The sequence below is a fragment of the Capricornis sumatraensis genome, chromosome 22, assembly GCF_032405125.1.
Source record: "Capricornis sumatraensis isolate serow.1 chromosome 22, serow.2, whole genome shotgun sequence".
Lineage (NCBI taxonomy): Eukaryota > Metazoa > Chordata > Mammalia > Artiodactyla > Bovidae > Capricornis > Capricornis sumatraensis.
The window spans coordinates 13,906,685-13,919,254 of record NC_091090.1 but is presented as its reverse complement, the minus strand read 5'-3'; the positions used below and the strand labels follow the sequence as shown (position 1 = coordinate 13,919,254).

The 12,570-nt window shown below is 46.0% G+C and overlaps 1 protein-coding gene across 1 annotated transcript in view; it reads right to left on the bottom strand.

Moving 5' to 3' along the window:
* Window positions 1-12,570, bottom strand: part of ANKS1A (ankyrin repeat and sterile alpha motif domain containing 1A) — a 167,162-nt gene that overhangs the window by 76,319 nt on the left and 78,273 nt on the right. Inside the window, exons 4-9 of the mRNA XM_068960833.1 lie at window positions 9,544-9,840; window positions 8,697-8,772; window positions 8,319-8,420; window positions 8,104-8,205; window positions 6,536-6,732; window positions 3,013-3,105 (exon numbers count right to left, since the gene is read on the bottom strand). Of these exons, the coding sequence (XP_068816934.1) occupies window positions 3,013-3,105; window positions 6,536-6,732; window positions 8,104-8,205; window positions 8,319-8,420; window positions 8,697-8,772; window positions 9,544-9,840 (867 nt within the window). The remainder of the gene's footprint in view (window positions 1-3,012; window positions 3,106-6,535; window positions 6,733-8,103; window positions 8,206-8,318; window positions 8,421-8,696; window positions 8,773-9,543; window positions 9,841-12,570) is intronic.

Sequence of the window (12,570 nt, the reverse complement as noted above, 5' to 3'; positions counted from 1 at the left end):
CAGGACAACCGGAAGCAGAGAACCAGCAATGGCAGAGCTGGAGGGGCCCGAACCATTACAGCCACAGCTAGGGAGCATCTGGTTCCAGCTCATTCCTTCAGCAAATGACAAAACCCAGTTCTCAGAGAGGTCTTGGGACTTGCTTCCAGCAGAGCCAGGGCCAAAAAATTCACCCCTCCTCCAGATTCTAGAGTTGGCCTCTATTTTTTTCTGGGAAGTATGGTTTCTCCACTCAACGAGGAACCGTCTCCCCACTTCAGATGTCTAATGAGGGTCCCGTTTAGACCCACACGATCGTAGGATGATCTTTTCCTCCTGGTCCTGCCCTCTGCCAGCTATGGGATTAAAATCTCATGAAAAAGCAATAAACTGCCTTTCTGCAAGTGTTCCCACTCAAGAAGCCTTGTGTCACAGAGAATAAGGCAGTAACTGATTTTCAATAGAAAGGATTCCTCTTTTTATAAATTACTCCTTAATCTTTTTTTCCCCCTTTCTTCCAGGGCTTGCAATAAATCAGAAACAACAACCAAAAAACCCCCACAAAAAACAAAAATGTATTCTCTGCTCTACGGAGAGTGACATTTTAGCTGCAAAGAAAAGCAACTACCAGTCGGCACCTAACTATGACCATGGAATGGCCCACCCGGGTGTGGGCAGCTTTCTGGGAAGAGATATCACAACAGCTGCAGCTTCCCATGAATGTTCAGCACATCTAGGCAGAGAGAAAACACTCTTGAGGCCGATGCAGTTGGCAGCCCATTTGGTGGGGTGAAAACATCTGAATAGCTGAATATATGTGTGTGTATACGTTTGATCTTTTTGAGGCAGTTTCATGATCTGGTTGTTACGCTGATCAGCTTTCCTGGACCCAGGCACACTCAGTTTCTCTTAAAGGCTTCCGTGGATGATCTGAGACCTCAGGAATGGGAAACAAACACCAGGGCAGAGTGCGCACCTCCTACGATATGAAGTTTGGGGTATTAAAGCTTTGAGTATATAAGAAATGAAGATGGTGAAGGCTAGAGTCCAAATTTTTTTTAAGTCCACTTTTGGAGAAGATCTATCCACTCAAGCTACAGTAAACAGAATCTGCTTGGATATTAAAAGGATAATGACCCAGACTACACCATCTCTGTATTCATGTATTTATAATCATTGCTTCGGAAGCAAAGCCAGGGTTCTCAGGGTCTTCCAAATGTTGACTATGGTGGCCCAACTGATCCAGAATTCCAGGCTATTGGAATATGTATCTCAGACAGTCCCCAACCCAGAAGAGTTGTAGGGAGATTTCTCCTCCTCCTACTTCTTGATAACAGTATTATTGCCAAACTGTATGCCCTAGAGGGTCCTGGGAGAAGAGAAAGTGCTGGTCATCCAACATTTCTTTAAGAGTCTTCCCCTTACCCCTGGACTTCAGAAATTTTACTCCAAGTCCTTACTAAAGAGGCGGCATAAGGCATTTACAGAGACCCAGCCCTGACTGAAGATGCTCTGTTATCGCTAGGCTTCTCCTTGTAAAAAGGGAGTAATAAAGCGAACCTCTACATAAAAACATGCAGGGATTTACTACATGCACGTGTATCTGCTGGCAATGTATTATTACCCTAGAGCCTGTAATTCTAGAGACCCCTTAATCGAGACATAATAATATGTATTTTGTAATTAAGGGATAGAAAAAAATAAGGACAGAATTTGTATCTAGTATGGAAATCAGCCCCTACCTCCAACACTGATTTTTATATTCTTAAAAGGATTTCCTTGTATTTATACACATTGTTAAACTGAAGTCATCCTTATGGCTGCAGCTGTTTATATTAAATAAAAGAACCTGTCTCACTAGATGGTCCATAGCAGTAAAAAAAAGTCAGCTCTGACCTCTGGCGACTAAGTAATGAGATTTAATTGATTAATGTGTGTTAGCTGATTTTTAAGTTAAAGAATAATAGGGCACTGAATGAGCTACAAAAGACTACTGAAATTATAAAATATTTTGAATAAACAATAAATGTGTTCTCTGAATGGTGGGAAGTGTTAAAGGAGCATTAGGAAGATGCACGATTAAGGAAAATATGATTTTCTTCATATACCTAAGTTAGAAGATTGAACTATTTGCCCATGACAACATTTCTTAGTTTAAAAAGTGAACTATTCTTTTCAAATAGCCTCCTTTGATGTCCCCTACCTATCCCCTGACTCCTATTTCTCCTCTAGTTGAGTTTTCATGACATTTTCCATGTTTGCCCTGGTGCAAGATTCTTCACGGGAAATGAAAATGGAAAATGCAAAAACAGAAACAAGACCTTTGGGTAAGAAGCAAAGCTTGCTCATCTGGGCCTTCCTTGGTGGCTCAGTGGTAAAGACTCCGCCTGTCAACGCATGGGACACGTGTTCAATCCCTGGTCTGGGACGATCCCACATGCCACAGGGCAACTAAGCCTGTGCCCTAGAGCCATGAGCCACTACTACCGAAGCCCACGCGCCTAGAGGCCATGCTCTGAAACAAGAGAACCACTACGGAGAGAAGCACGCCCACGCAACTACAGAGCAGTCCCTGCTTGCTGCAGAGAAGGCCTGTGCACAGCAATGAAGACCCAGTGCAGTCATAAATACATAATTTTTTTTTAAAAGGTTGCTAATCTGATCCAGTGTAGAGAACAGTGATTGGTAGGGTATGCTATACTTTGTATGAAAAGACAACACAGGTTCAAAGGCCAAAGGAGAGACTGCTTAGCCTAATGGAACCAGGAGAAAATGTGGATGATGTCTGGCTTTCCATGTGGCATGGCAGATCAATAATTGGCCTGCCTGCTAGACAGCCCTGGTAAAATTCCTTGCTTAGTACTTTTGGGTGAGTTTGAAAGGTCTTGTTCTGGATTACTGACACATACAACAGAATTTCACTAATCCAAAGAGGTGAAAAGAAAATGAGATAGCAAAGTCTTCAAGTACACACTGGATGCACTTAGCAAAAAATCATATTTCAGTGATGGGAATAAATCCTCAACTCTCTACCTCAGAAGCTGTCAAGGGAAAATACTTCTTATCTATGTGGTCGTCTTCTTCTTCATCGGGTGGTGGTTTTGCTGGAGGCGGAGGACGTTCTCTCTGTAGAAAAGAAAAATAAGTATTTTACTATCTCTTCTTTCGAGAACCTAACTTTTTTGGTTTACTCTTATCTTTGCCTTTGGGAATAAAAAAGAATAATGTACAGAATTCCCCTGACAGACTAAACTCAAGGTTTAGTATCTGAACAGATGGAGAACTCTACACACACACACAATTCAACTACTGTTGCTTTGTTTTTCGATCTTTATAGCAGAGATTACAAACACATCTGTCATATCCTTGGCCATACTGAGAAATATCAGCACTAAAAACACAACTGCCTCATCAGAAAATGTCCTTCGTGAAAGCAATACACAAACTCCAGTGTAGGAAAACCAGTGGCTCAACTTCCAATCTACTGGAGAAGAGGAAACAGTAAATCAAAAGAGCCAACTCATCAGAATTCTAACAAACCAAAGTTATTAGGGAAATAACAAGGAAAGCAATCTAGGACAAAAACATCAATTCCTGCTCAAAGTCAAAGTGCTAGTCGCTCAGTCGTGTCTGACTCTCTGCAACCACACGGACTGCACCCACCAGGCTCTTCTGTCCATGGAATTCTCCAGGCAATAATACTGGAGAGGGTCGCCATTCCTTTCTCAGGGGATCTTCCTACTGCTGAGTTCAAACCCAGGTCTCCTGCATTATAGGCAGATTCTTCACCATCTGAGCCACCAAGCTTAATGCTACTCCTATTTATTAGCAGAGCTCAGAACTCGTCTCTTGTCCTTGGTCACTTTCTTCAGTGAGTACTATTATATATCATTAGCATATGAAAATCCTATTTCATCTCAGCCCATTAAAAAAAAGTAAGAGGTGTCAGTTATCTGCCCTCACAGGGGTTGGCCAGCTTTTTCTTAAAGGGCTACACAGTAAATATTTTAGGCTTTGCGGTCAGCTCTGCCATGCGGCCATCTAAGCAGCCATAGAGGATATGTAAATGAGTGGGTGTGGTTATGTTCTAAATACAACTTTATTCACAAAAACAGGCAGCTGTTTGTGGGCCTCAGTTCACTAGTCTCTACCCTTAAGCAAGAAACTCACTGAAGAAGAGATTATCAAGATCACGGCAGACAGTTTCAGGAACACACAGAACGATCCTTGGTGAAAGAAAGACGAAGAGCCACTGTCCCTGCTGGACTCTCAGTGTCTTCATATTCCAAAGTCCTATTCATGCCTGAGAGCTCATGTTCCTACAGGGAAGGGAGCTGGCTTGCAGGCCCCTTCCTTGGCTTGTAGGTTAGTTCACTGTGTTGCTAGAACAAGAGTATTTCTAAATATCTGGGTGGAGGTGAATGTTGAATTAAGTGACAGCCTCCAAGAAACCTGTAAGAAAAGACACTTTTCCCATTTTAGGAGCTGCCGCGTTAGTTAGCACTCAGCTCCGTGATCCCTCTGTTAAACACACTTTTCTGGCTGGTATTATATACTGATAATCTGGTCATTCCCCTAGTCCCTGCCACCAGATGGGTGCCCAGTGGCAACAACTCCAACGTGGTCAAGCCAAGTAAAGCTATTTAGGTCGAATTTCCCACTAAGTCCACTTTCCCCACCCTCCTTGCTCCAGAAGTACAGGGACAAACCTGGTCCCAGTGACACCTTGTAAGGAGGGGAACGGCAAATGGAGCAGGCCCATAATCGCGCTAGTTATCCAACCAAGGGACACAATAACTGAGGAAAACCAGAATGAAGCATAATAAAAGTTACTCGTCCTAGATGCCTCTTCAAGGCGAGAGACGCCTAGAAAGAACAGTCTGAAAGGTTTCTATGGAAGTGGTGATCACCAGGGACCCTGGAAGGAAAGAAAAGCATGAGTCTCTCTTTTCTACCATGAAAACTTTGGCTGAGGGGCTACAAAGCTGACTCATACATAACTATCTGCTATGTTTACAAGACAGGGAACAGTTCCTTGGCCACAGTTAATTATCAAGGGCCAGGAAGGCAGCACAGCCACATCATCCTCAAATAAAACTGGCAAAGGAGGCATCCCCAGATGCATCAGTTTCTACTTAGCAGGACCACAGGAGGCTAGATTCCTAGAGTGGGATGAACAAAGAGCCCATGTAAGTCAGTGGCTGAGCCCACAGGAACTTGGTCATTCAAAGCTGACTTCAGCAACCCGGTGTTCTTGCAAAGCCTCCAGCTCCCTCTAATGGGCATCACCGGTAAGTGCCACAGATGGCAGTGTCTTCTTCCACAGGTTGGATTGGCCTATTTGCACCTAACAGTGAAAGAAGTGAGAAAACAAACAGAAGCAAACCAGCTCTGTCTGCAGAAGCACTTTGTGAGTGGTGCCTGGCACACAAGCTTGCTTTCACCACCGACAAGGAGTTTATCACACTCCCTGGTAACACCCACTCTGGGGGTGCTGCCACGCGGTCGGCAGGCCTTTCCAAAATCCACGCGGAAATGCTGGGACAGGGCAGGGCCAGAAATCCAACAAAAGAGAACACCAAAGCCATCTGGCCATTCCCAGGGCACTAATGAAAAGTCCGAGGATCACCAGGCAGCCAAAGGATCGTCAAAATGGTCATAAGCCAGATTCCCACCAAAGGGAAGGGCCAGCCTCTCCAACAGGAAGATGTAATATACACCTGAAAATATGCCCCAAAGTGGGACTATCACTGGAATCCCATTACAGCAGCGCCTGTTTATGAGGAGCACAGTGCTCAAAGCCTCAAACTGCGGCACTGCCAGAGCAGGGAGGAAGGGCCATGGGACCACTGACTCGGGCCTAGACTCACAGCAAAGCCCCAGGGGAGACAGCGGGGTAAGGAGTCTGGAGAACAATGTTCAAGGCTAGAAGAAGCAAGTACTACAGAAAGAACCAGTCAGATGGGAAGCCTGACCTTTTGAGGGAAAAATTCAGAGTTGTCCTCCTTCCACCATTTCAAAGCCTGGAGGGTTATAACTATGGGAAAAATGGGAAGGTATATGCTAGCATATCTGCATCTGCTTAAGCCTTGCTACAACCCTGCTGAACACAGACTCTGTCCAAATCCAGTGGGTAACTTTTCAAGGGCAAATGGAAGGTCAACATGTACTCAGGGCAGACAGGAAGTTATTTAGTAAGCTCTTCCATCGATGGACTTGCTCTCTGGAAAGAAACCAACAATACATAGCAAAGACACCAAACACAGAAACAGCGCTAAGCCTAACACAAATGAAATGCTTCAATTTGCTCTAAGGACAATCGAGTAACAGAAAGATGCCAACGGGTTATACTGAAACTGAAAAACTAAAAGTATACCTCAACATGATCTGCATAGTTAGACCCAACTAAGCAAGAGGGGGAAAGGCAGAGGGGAGCCCCCGGGAGAACAGGTGGAGGCGGCCTAGGCCTCTGAGACGCAGCTGGCACTGGGGGCCACACTTCCCTTCCCCTGTTCCCCAGCAGAGCAGAGGTGACAACGGAACCCCAGCCACATACAGGCCTCACTCCAGCAGCTTTCCCTCCGGCCGCCTCAGCCTCCTTGCTCACAGAGTCCCGGTCGGACGAGCGTCCGCTGGCCGTGCTATCCAGGGACTGGCAGGAGACAGCATTGTACAGCGCCTCATAGGGACCCTCCTCTTCTGTGTTGGTGTTAAAATCGATGATCAGTTCAGTCACTGCTTTCTCCAGGTCACCTAAAGAGAAGTGGGAAGGCAAGAATTGGTAAGAGGAGGACACAGTCTTGGACTTCCCACCACGGCAACTAGCCAAAGCCCCTCCAGTCACCTGAACTTGACCAGTGTTAACCCAGAGCAGGAAAATAAATTACGGCTCTCTCCATGAACAAGACTAAATACAGAATTTCATCTGCACTATATACTCTGAGAACTGAACAAAATTTTCTCTAGTTCAAGATGGAACATCTGACATCAATGAAGGACATCACCCAAGACTGTTATAAATTTTGAAATACCTCAATATCATGACAGCATGAACGTAAACCAGAAAATATAGCAAAGTACAACTGAAAAAACTTCAGTAATTCTTTTACGTTCTTAACAGGAACCTCCATGTGCTCAAGCAAAACAGGATGGTGGAGTTTCTCTGAGATGGGGCTGCTGTGTGGCTGTTGAGACTCACTTGCTAGGTAACTACAAACCTCAAGGTGCCTGGGATCCAAATGTGTGCCTCTGTCTGCAAAGTAACCAGGGATCTGATTATAGACCGGGGATCTCTGGGTCACTTGCAAAGAGTCAAAACTGTAACTGTAAAATCCTTGAAAGCTAAGAGCTTAGTGAACTACTAATCCCATTACCAGCAGATTATGAGGTCAAGAAAAAAAATGTGACTGGGGAGGGTTACAGGGACTCCACAGTAAAGACAGGCTGGGAAGTCCTGAACCCTTGTATCTCTGCTGTCCTCTGAAAAATCTCTTTCCTTTTTTAGTATGTGGCTTTGCTCTGTTTCTCTAGCCTTCCTCATTGTGATTTGCATCTGGGGGAGGTGTCAGCCCGTGTTCTGTCTTTCTCATCCATCAGACCTAGGATCCAAAAGGGCTGCTCAATCAATCTGAAGAGGTGGATCCTGGCTAATGATGGAAAGGCTGGACTGCCCACGCTAGCACCCAGACCACATTTGTTGGATAAATGATACATTACTAAAACCTGCCATATATATAGCTACCAACCAGATGACACTCATTAAATATTTATTATGGGCCAGCTATATTCAAGGCACTACAGTGTATGTTGGGGGGAAAAAAAAAGTTTTCACTGAGATTTGAGTTCATCCTATCTGTCACACATGCCAGGACAGCTCTCATGGAGCCAACTCTAAAAGTAGAGAATAAAGTATGAAAGACGACATCCACAGTTAAGGCCTAAGTTTTGCCCAAGAAAGCTTCATACAGTGGCTGGGAAAAAATGAATTTGAATATGAACTTAAGTACTCCCAATCCTCCAAATTATAATTTACATGAAGGTTTTTCCATTCTGCCAAAGAACGTTCAATATTCAACCTTTTTCGAGCTGAGACTCCCCTCTATAGGCAGAGAAGGGCTGACTCACCCTGAGACTTCTGGGATATCGAGTCCAGGCTGGAGATGAGAGGTGGCTGGGGTGCAAGGGTTTTGTCTACTTCTTTTGCACTTCTTTTTCCAGTCATGTGATCTACATGGAAAGACCGAAAAAAAAAAAAAAAAAAAAAAAGCTGTGCCAAATACCAACATCTTGGTTCACCCAGCTGGTCCTCTGGTCAGCCAGGCAGGGAGACGGACCCATACCTTCGATAAGTGCCGCTATCTGCTGGCTCTTCTGAGATGGCAGCTCCCGGACAGTGTCCAGTGCGGTCAGTCCACGGTTATCCTTTATGTTGACATCAATTCCTAGAAAGGCACACCAGGTGGACCAGGGGAGTGAGGATTTTCAAGTGAGGGTCAAACTCCAGGACACCTAATGCTCCCAAGAGGCACAACCAACATTTTCATCCAAAGCCATTTTATCCAGCTATTCAAGAACAATTCATACATTTGCAATCAACCAGTGGAGATATACACATTGGGTTCAAAGGCAGCCGGCAAAAATCCCCCTCTGGAGATCCTAGCGGGGAGCGATCCCCACCCAGGCATGCTGTGCAGACAAGAGCGCTGCCGACCTCTCACCTGCAGCCAGCAGGATTTGCACCACATCGGTCTTGCCAAACAAAGCAGCCTCATGCAAAGCACTGCCCTTCTCCGTCTGGAAAGCAAACAAGAGCGCAGAGCAGGATGTCATCAGACAGTGACTCAGGTTTGGCGTGGCTTCACACGACAAACGGGACACAGACGAGAAGGGACGGAAAATAAAATAAACCACACGAAGTTCTCTGTCATTATCTTTCCCACTTTTCGGGTCTGGATTCCAAAACCACAATCGTGGCCCACACTTGGTAGAGGGTGTTTGATGCACCACCAGGAGGCCACACACGAGTAACTGCACAGTCACCCTCGGAGCCACCCACAGGTGACACTCCCCCAAACCCCACCTTCCTGGGGGGAGCGAATGAGGAGAAGAAAAGGACAAGGGGGTGAAAATGCCATGACTTCCATTGTGGTCTGGTGGCTGCCAAGCCTAAGGAATGGCCGTCCTGAGGGAGAAAGCTACCAGCAAAGGGGAAGGCTGTGTCCTGCCGGCAACACCAAGATGACGGGACTTTGGAGGTGCGAATGGTGGCAGCGGGAGCACAGGCAGAGGAAGATAATGAAAGCTTTCTAATTTCAAGAGGGCGTCCGTAAGCACATCTTTTCAGGGTATAACGCCATGTATTACCCCTGAAAAGAAACGAAAAATAACAGACTCACTGGAGGAGTTTGTCTCTAAAGTTTCGTGTTACAATGAGTCAGCAGCTAGAAGCATCTGACAAGGTGATGTGAACCGTGCTAAACACGAACACAGCCCAGCAGCACGTAGCTCGTGCCTTCTCCGACAGGACTGGGTCCCCGGGCCTGGGAGGGCCGCCCGCCCTGCTACCTGGTAGCTGCTATCCATGCCGGCGTCCAGGAGGACCTGTACCACGGCTTTGTGGCCGTTCCTCGCTGCCAGGTGCAGAGGGGTGTGCTTCTTAGTGTTGCAGCTCAGGAGGTTAGGGTGTGCGTTGAGGAGCATCTTCACCACCTCCAGCCTCCCGTAGAGTGCGGCCAGGTCCAGGGGCGTCTCGAACTTGTTGTTGCGCATGGTGGGGTCAGTCAGCTCCTCTAACAGCACCTTCACCACCTCAGTGTGGCCATACTGGGCTGCGCAGTGCAGGGCCGTCTCGTTGTCGTTGTTCTAAAGAGTTAACAGGCGGATGACCGTCAGAAAAGTGACCAGCAGGCAGATGGGCACACACTGGGATAATCACATGTAAAACCACTGAAATTTAAATGAGAGAAATAGCAGCAATACTCGGGGACTAGTAGAACTACGTCAGAATCCAGACAGACTCTGCTGCCAGCAAGGTCAACTGCTCTGATCAGCTTCAGTTACCGCCAGAGGGGAGCAGCCAGCTCCTTGGCCCTTGCAGTCTCCTCTATGCCATGTGAACACGTCTCCAGACAGCAAGGAGAGCCACCTTGGGAACATGGCACGCCGTGGGGAGCAGCCCTGGCACAGATGAACCCCCGTGATATCACTGCCATTGACTCATTTTAAACTTCGACTGGTTTTACAGTTTCTATTGAGCCAACCCCGTGGTCCTGATTTTGGATCCATTGACCATCCACTGCCTCGCACACAAGCTTTTTGGAAAGAGCTTGTCATCTGCGTAGCTTCTTACATGCAAATCAATCGGCCAACAATGAAAGTAGCAGAGCAGAGCACCCAAATCACTTTCAACATATCAGCCAACAGCCACTGCCAAGGGACGGAGGTGCCCGAGCGCAGTCTCAGAGAAATGTAGGACCCAAAGGCTGCCCTGAGCCTGCTCCAGAATTCTGCCCCAACCACTGCATGCAGGATCTGCAGCTGTGCAGGGAAGGATTTCTTAGGTAAGAAAGATACAATCAGACACTGGAATATTTTGTGTGAGAGGTGCAAAATATTCAAGATTGGAACACTGTCATTAATTCAAATTCACAGCCCCATGGTCCTCTGATGCCAATTTTGTTTCAGACTAAAGGCAGAACCTGAGATAAAACAGGACAAGTTTGTGCTTTGTCAATCACCGGAAGCAAAATGTTAATCATTGCTCTTTCTTTTACTACTATTGACAACGTATAACTAGAGTAGACAGAAATTTCCATGACCGCTCCTTTTCAGAGGCATGAACAAAAATGATAACTCTCTCACAGGATTTTGAGATTCCTGAATTTATCCAGGAGACTTCTGCCATTTGGGGGAAACAAAGCTTCCAGGGGTGTGCGTACTTCAGATCAATATTATGCACCTTTCAGTGGTCAAAAAGTAAAAATTAAATGTTTCCATAAAAGCTTTAAATCTATGAATATATTCAAAGTAATAAACTAGGAGTTACCCAAACATGCATGCAAATCCATCTGCTTTTGATCTGGCATTTGACTGCATCATTTTTTCCAGCTACTCCAAGTGTATCAGAAAGATCCAGAGCTACTAGGAGCAGGGCCCCCAAAGAACAGAATGACAGCAAAGAAATTTTTAAAAATGAAACAAGGACAGAAAGAGTGGTAGCAGGAGCCACGTGCAAAGATAAATGCACACAGATAAACACAGGGAGCAGCACCGAGCTCCAGCACAGCTCTAGCAGAGCGGCCGCTGAGCAGCACCGAGCTCCAGCACAGCTCTAGCAGAGCGGCCACTGAGCAGCATCGAGCCCCAGCACAGCTCTAGCAGAGCGGCCGCTGAGAAGGCACAGACAAGACCTCTGGCCGCAGAATACAGCCAGTTAGCAGGGGTTTCCTGTGATACAGTTGTGTCCAAGGGGCCAATTCCATGTCAACCCCCAAGTCTAGAGAGCAAGGGGCCAGAGGTAAATCCTTGGGGCTCTTGTGTCAAACACACCCTTCAGGCCACCCATGCACCTATTTCCTATTAGGCTATGGCATGAATAAAACTTAAGAGCTGTCACTTCACATGCTAACGAGAAGCAAGGACCGCTACAGCAATGAAAACTCACAGGAGCTTCCTGTACAAGGATCCTGGGGCAGAGCTGCGACCCAAGGAAGTTTAAGAAGACTCTTCGTGTTTTATATCTCAAGATTAGCATGACAGCAAGGGCCAAGAAACTTAGCTTATTCTTATTAAAACTCCAGGCCAGAAAAACTCGTTTACTCTAAAGGAGACACTGCTGTCTCTTTCATATCTAAGTTGTCTCTCAAAAACCAGAATAATCTGTAAAAAGCATGTCATTAGGGCCTGAAGAACCATAAAACTCTGAACTATCTAGCAGAGAGGGAAAAAAGCCTTCTCTGGGTTTCTGCAGAACTAAAGCAGCTACCACAAAGCTGTCTCACTAAAGGCACAGTCTTGATCCCCACCAGGCAAGCTGTCTTGCCTGTCTATGTTAAAAATGGCCTAACCACCACTCTGCAGTTTATTTTCAGAGTGTAGGAAGCATCTTGTTTACATTTCAGTCTCGCCAGAAATGGTCTGGTAATGACAGTACTCTTGAGTTTACGTCTGTGGTGACCACATATCTTGACTACTGAACACAGGCCATACCGTTTCCCCTTGGAGCCTGACAATTTTCAGGGCAAGAAGTCACTAAGTTTTGGATACATGGACCCACAAAAAGGGGCAGGGGGGACTCCAAGGAGGGTACAGACTCCCAACCACCTGGAATCTTTTTTTTTTCACACCTTACAAGCCACACCTTGGGTGGACACCCCAGGAAATCTGGACTGAGCAAGGGGACTGAGATGAAATACCCAAATTTTCCTCAAAGGCTTTGCACAAACTCTCCATTCCTGTTTATCTTGAGGTCCACTTTCATTTTTTCCTTGCTAGGTCATTACTTAAAAAAATCCCAGTACCCTTTACACCTGGAGACCCCACTCGATGCATAAATCCATTACTTGTGTGTTTTACACACACATACAATGCAAG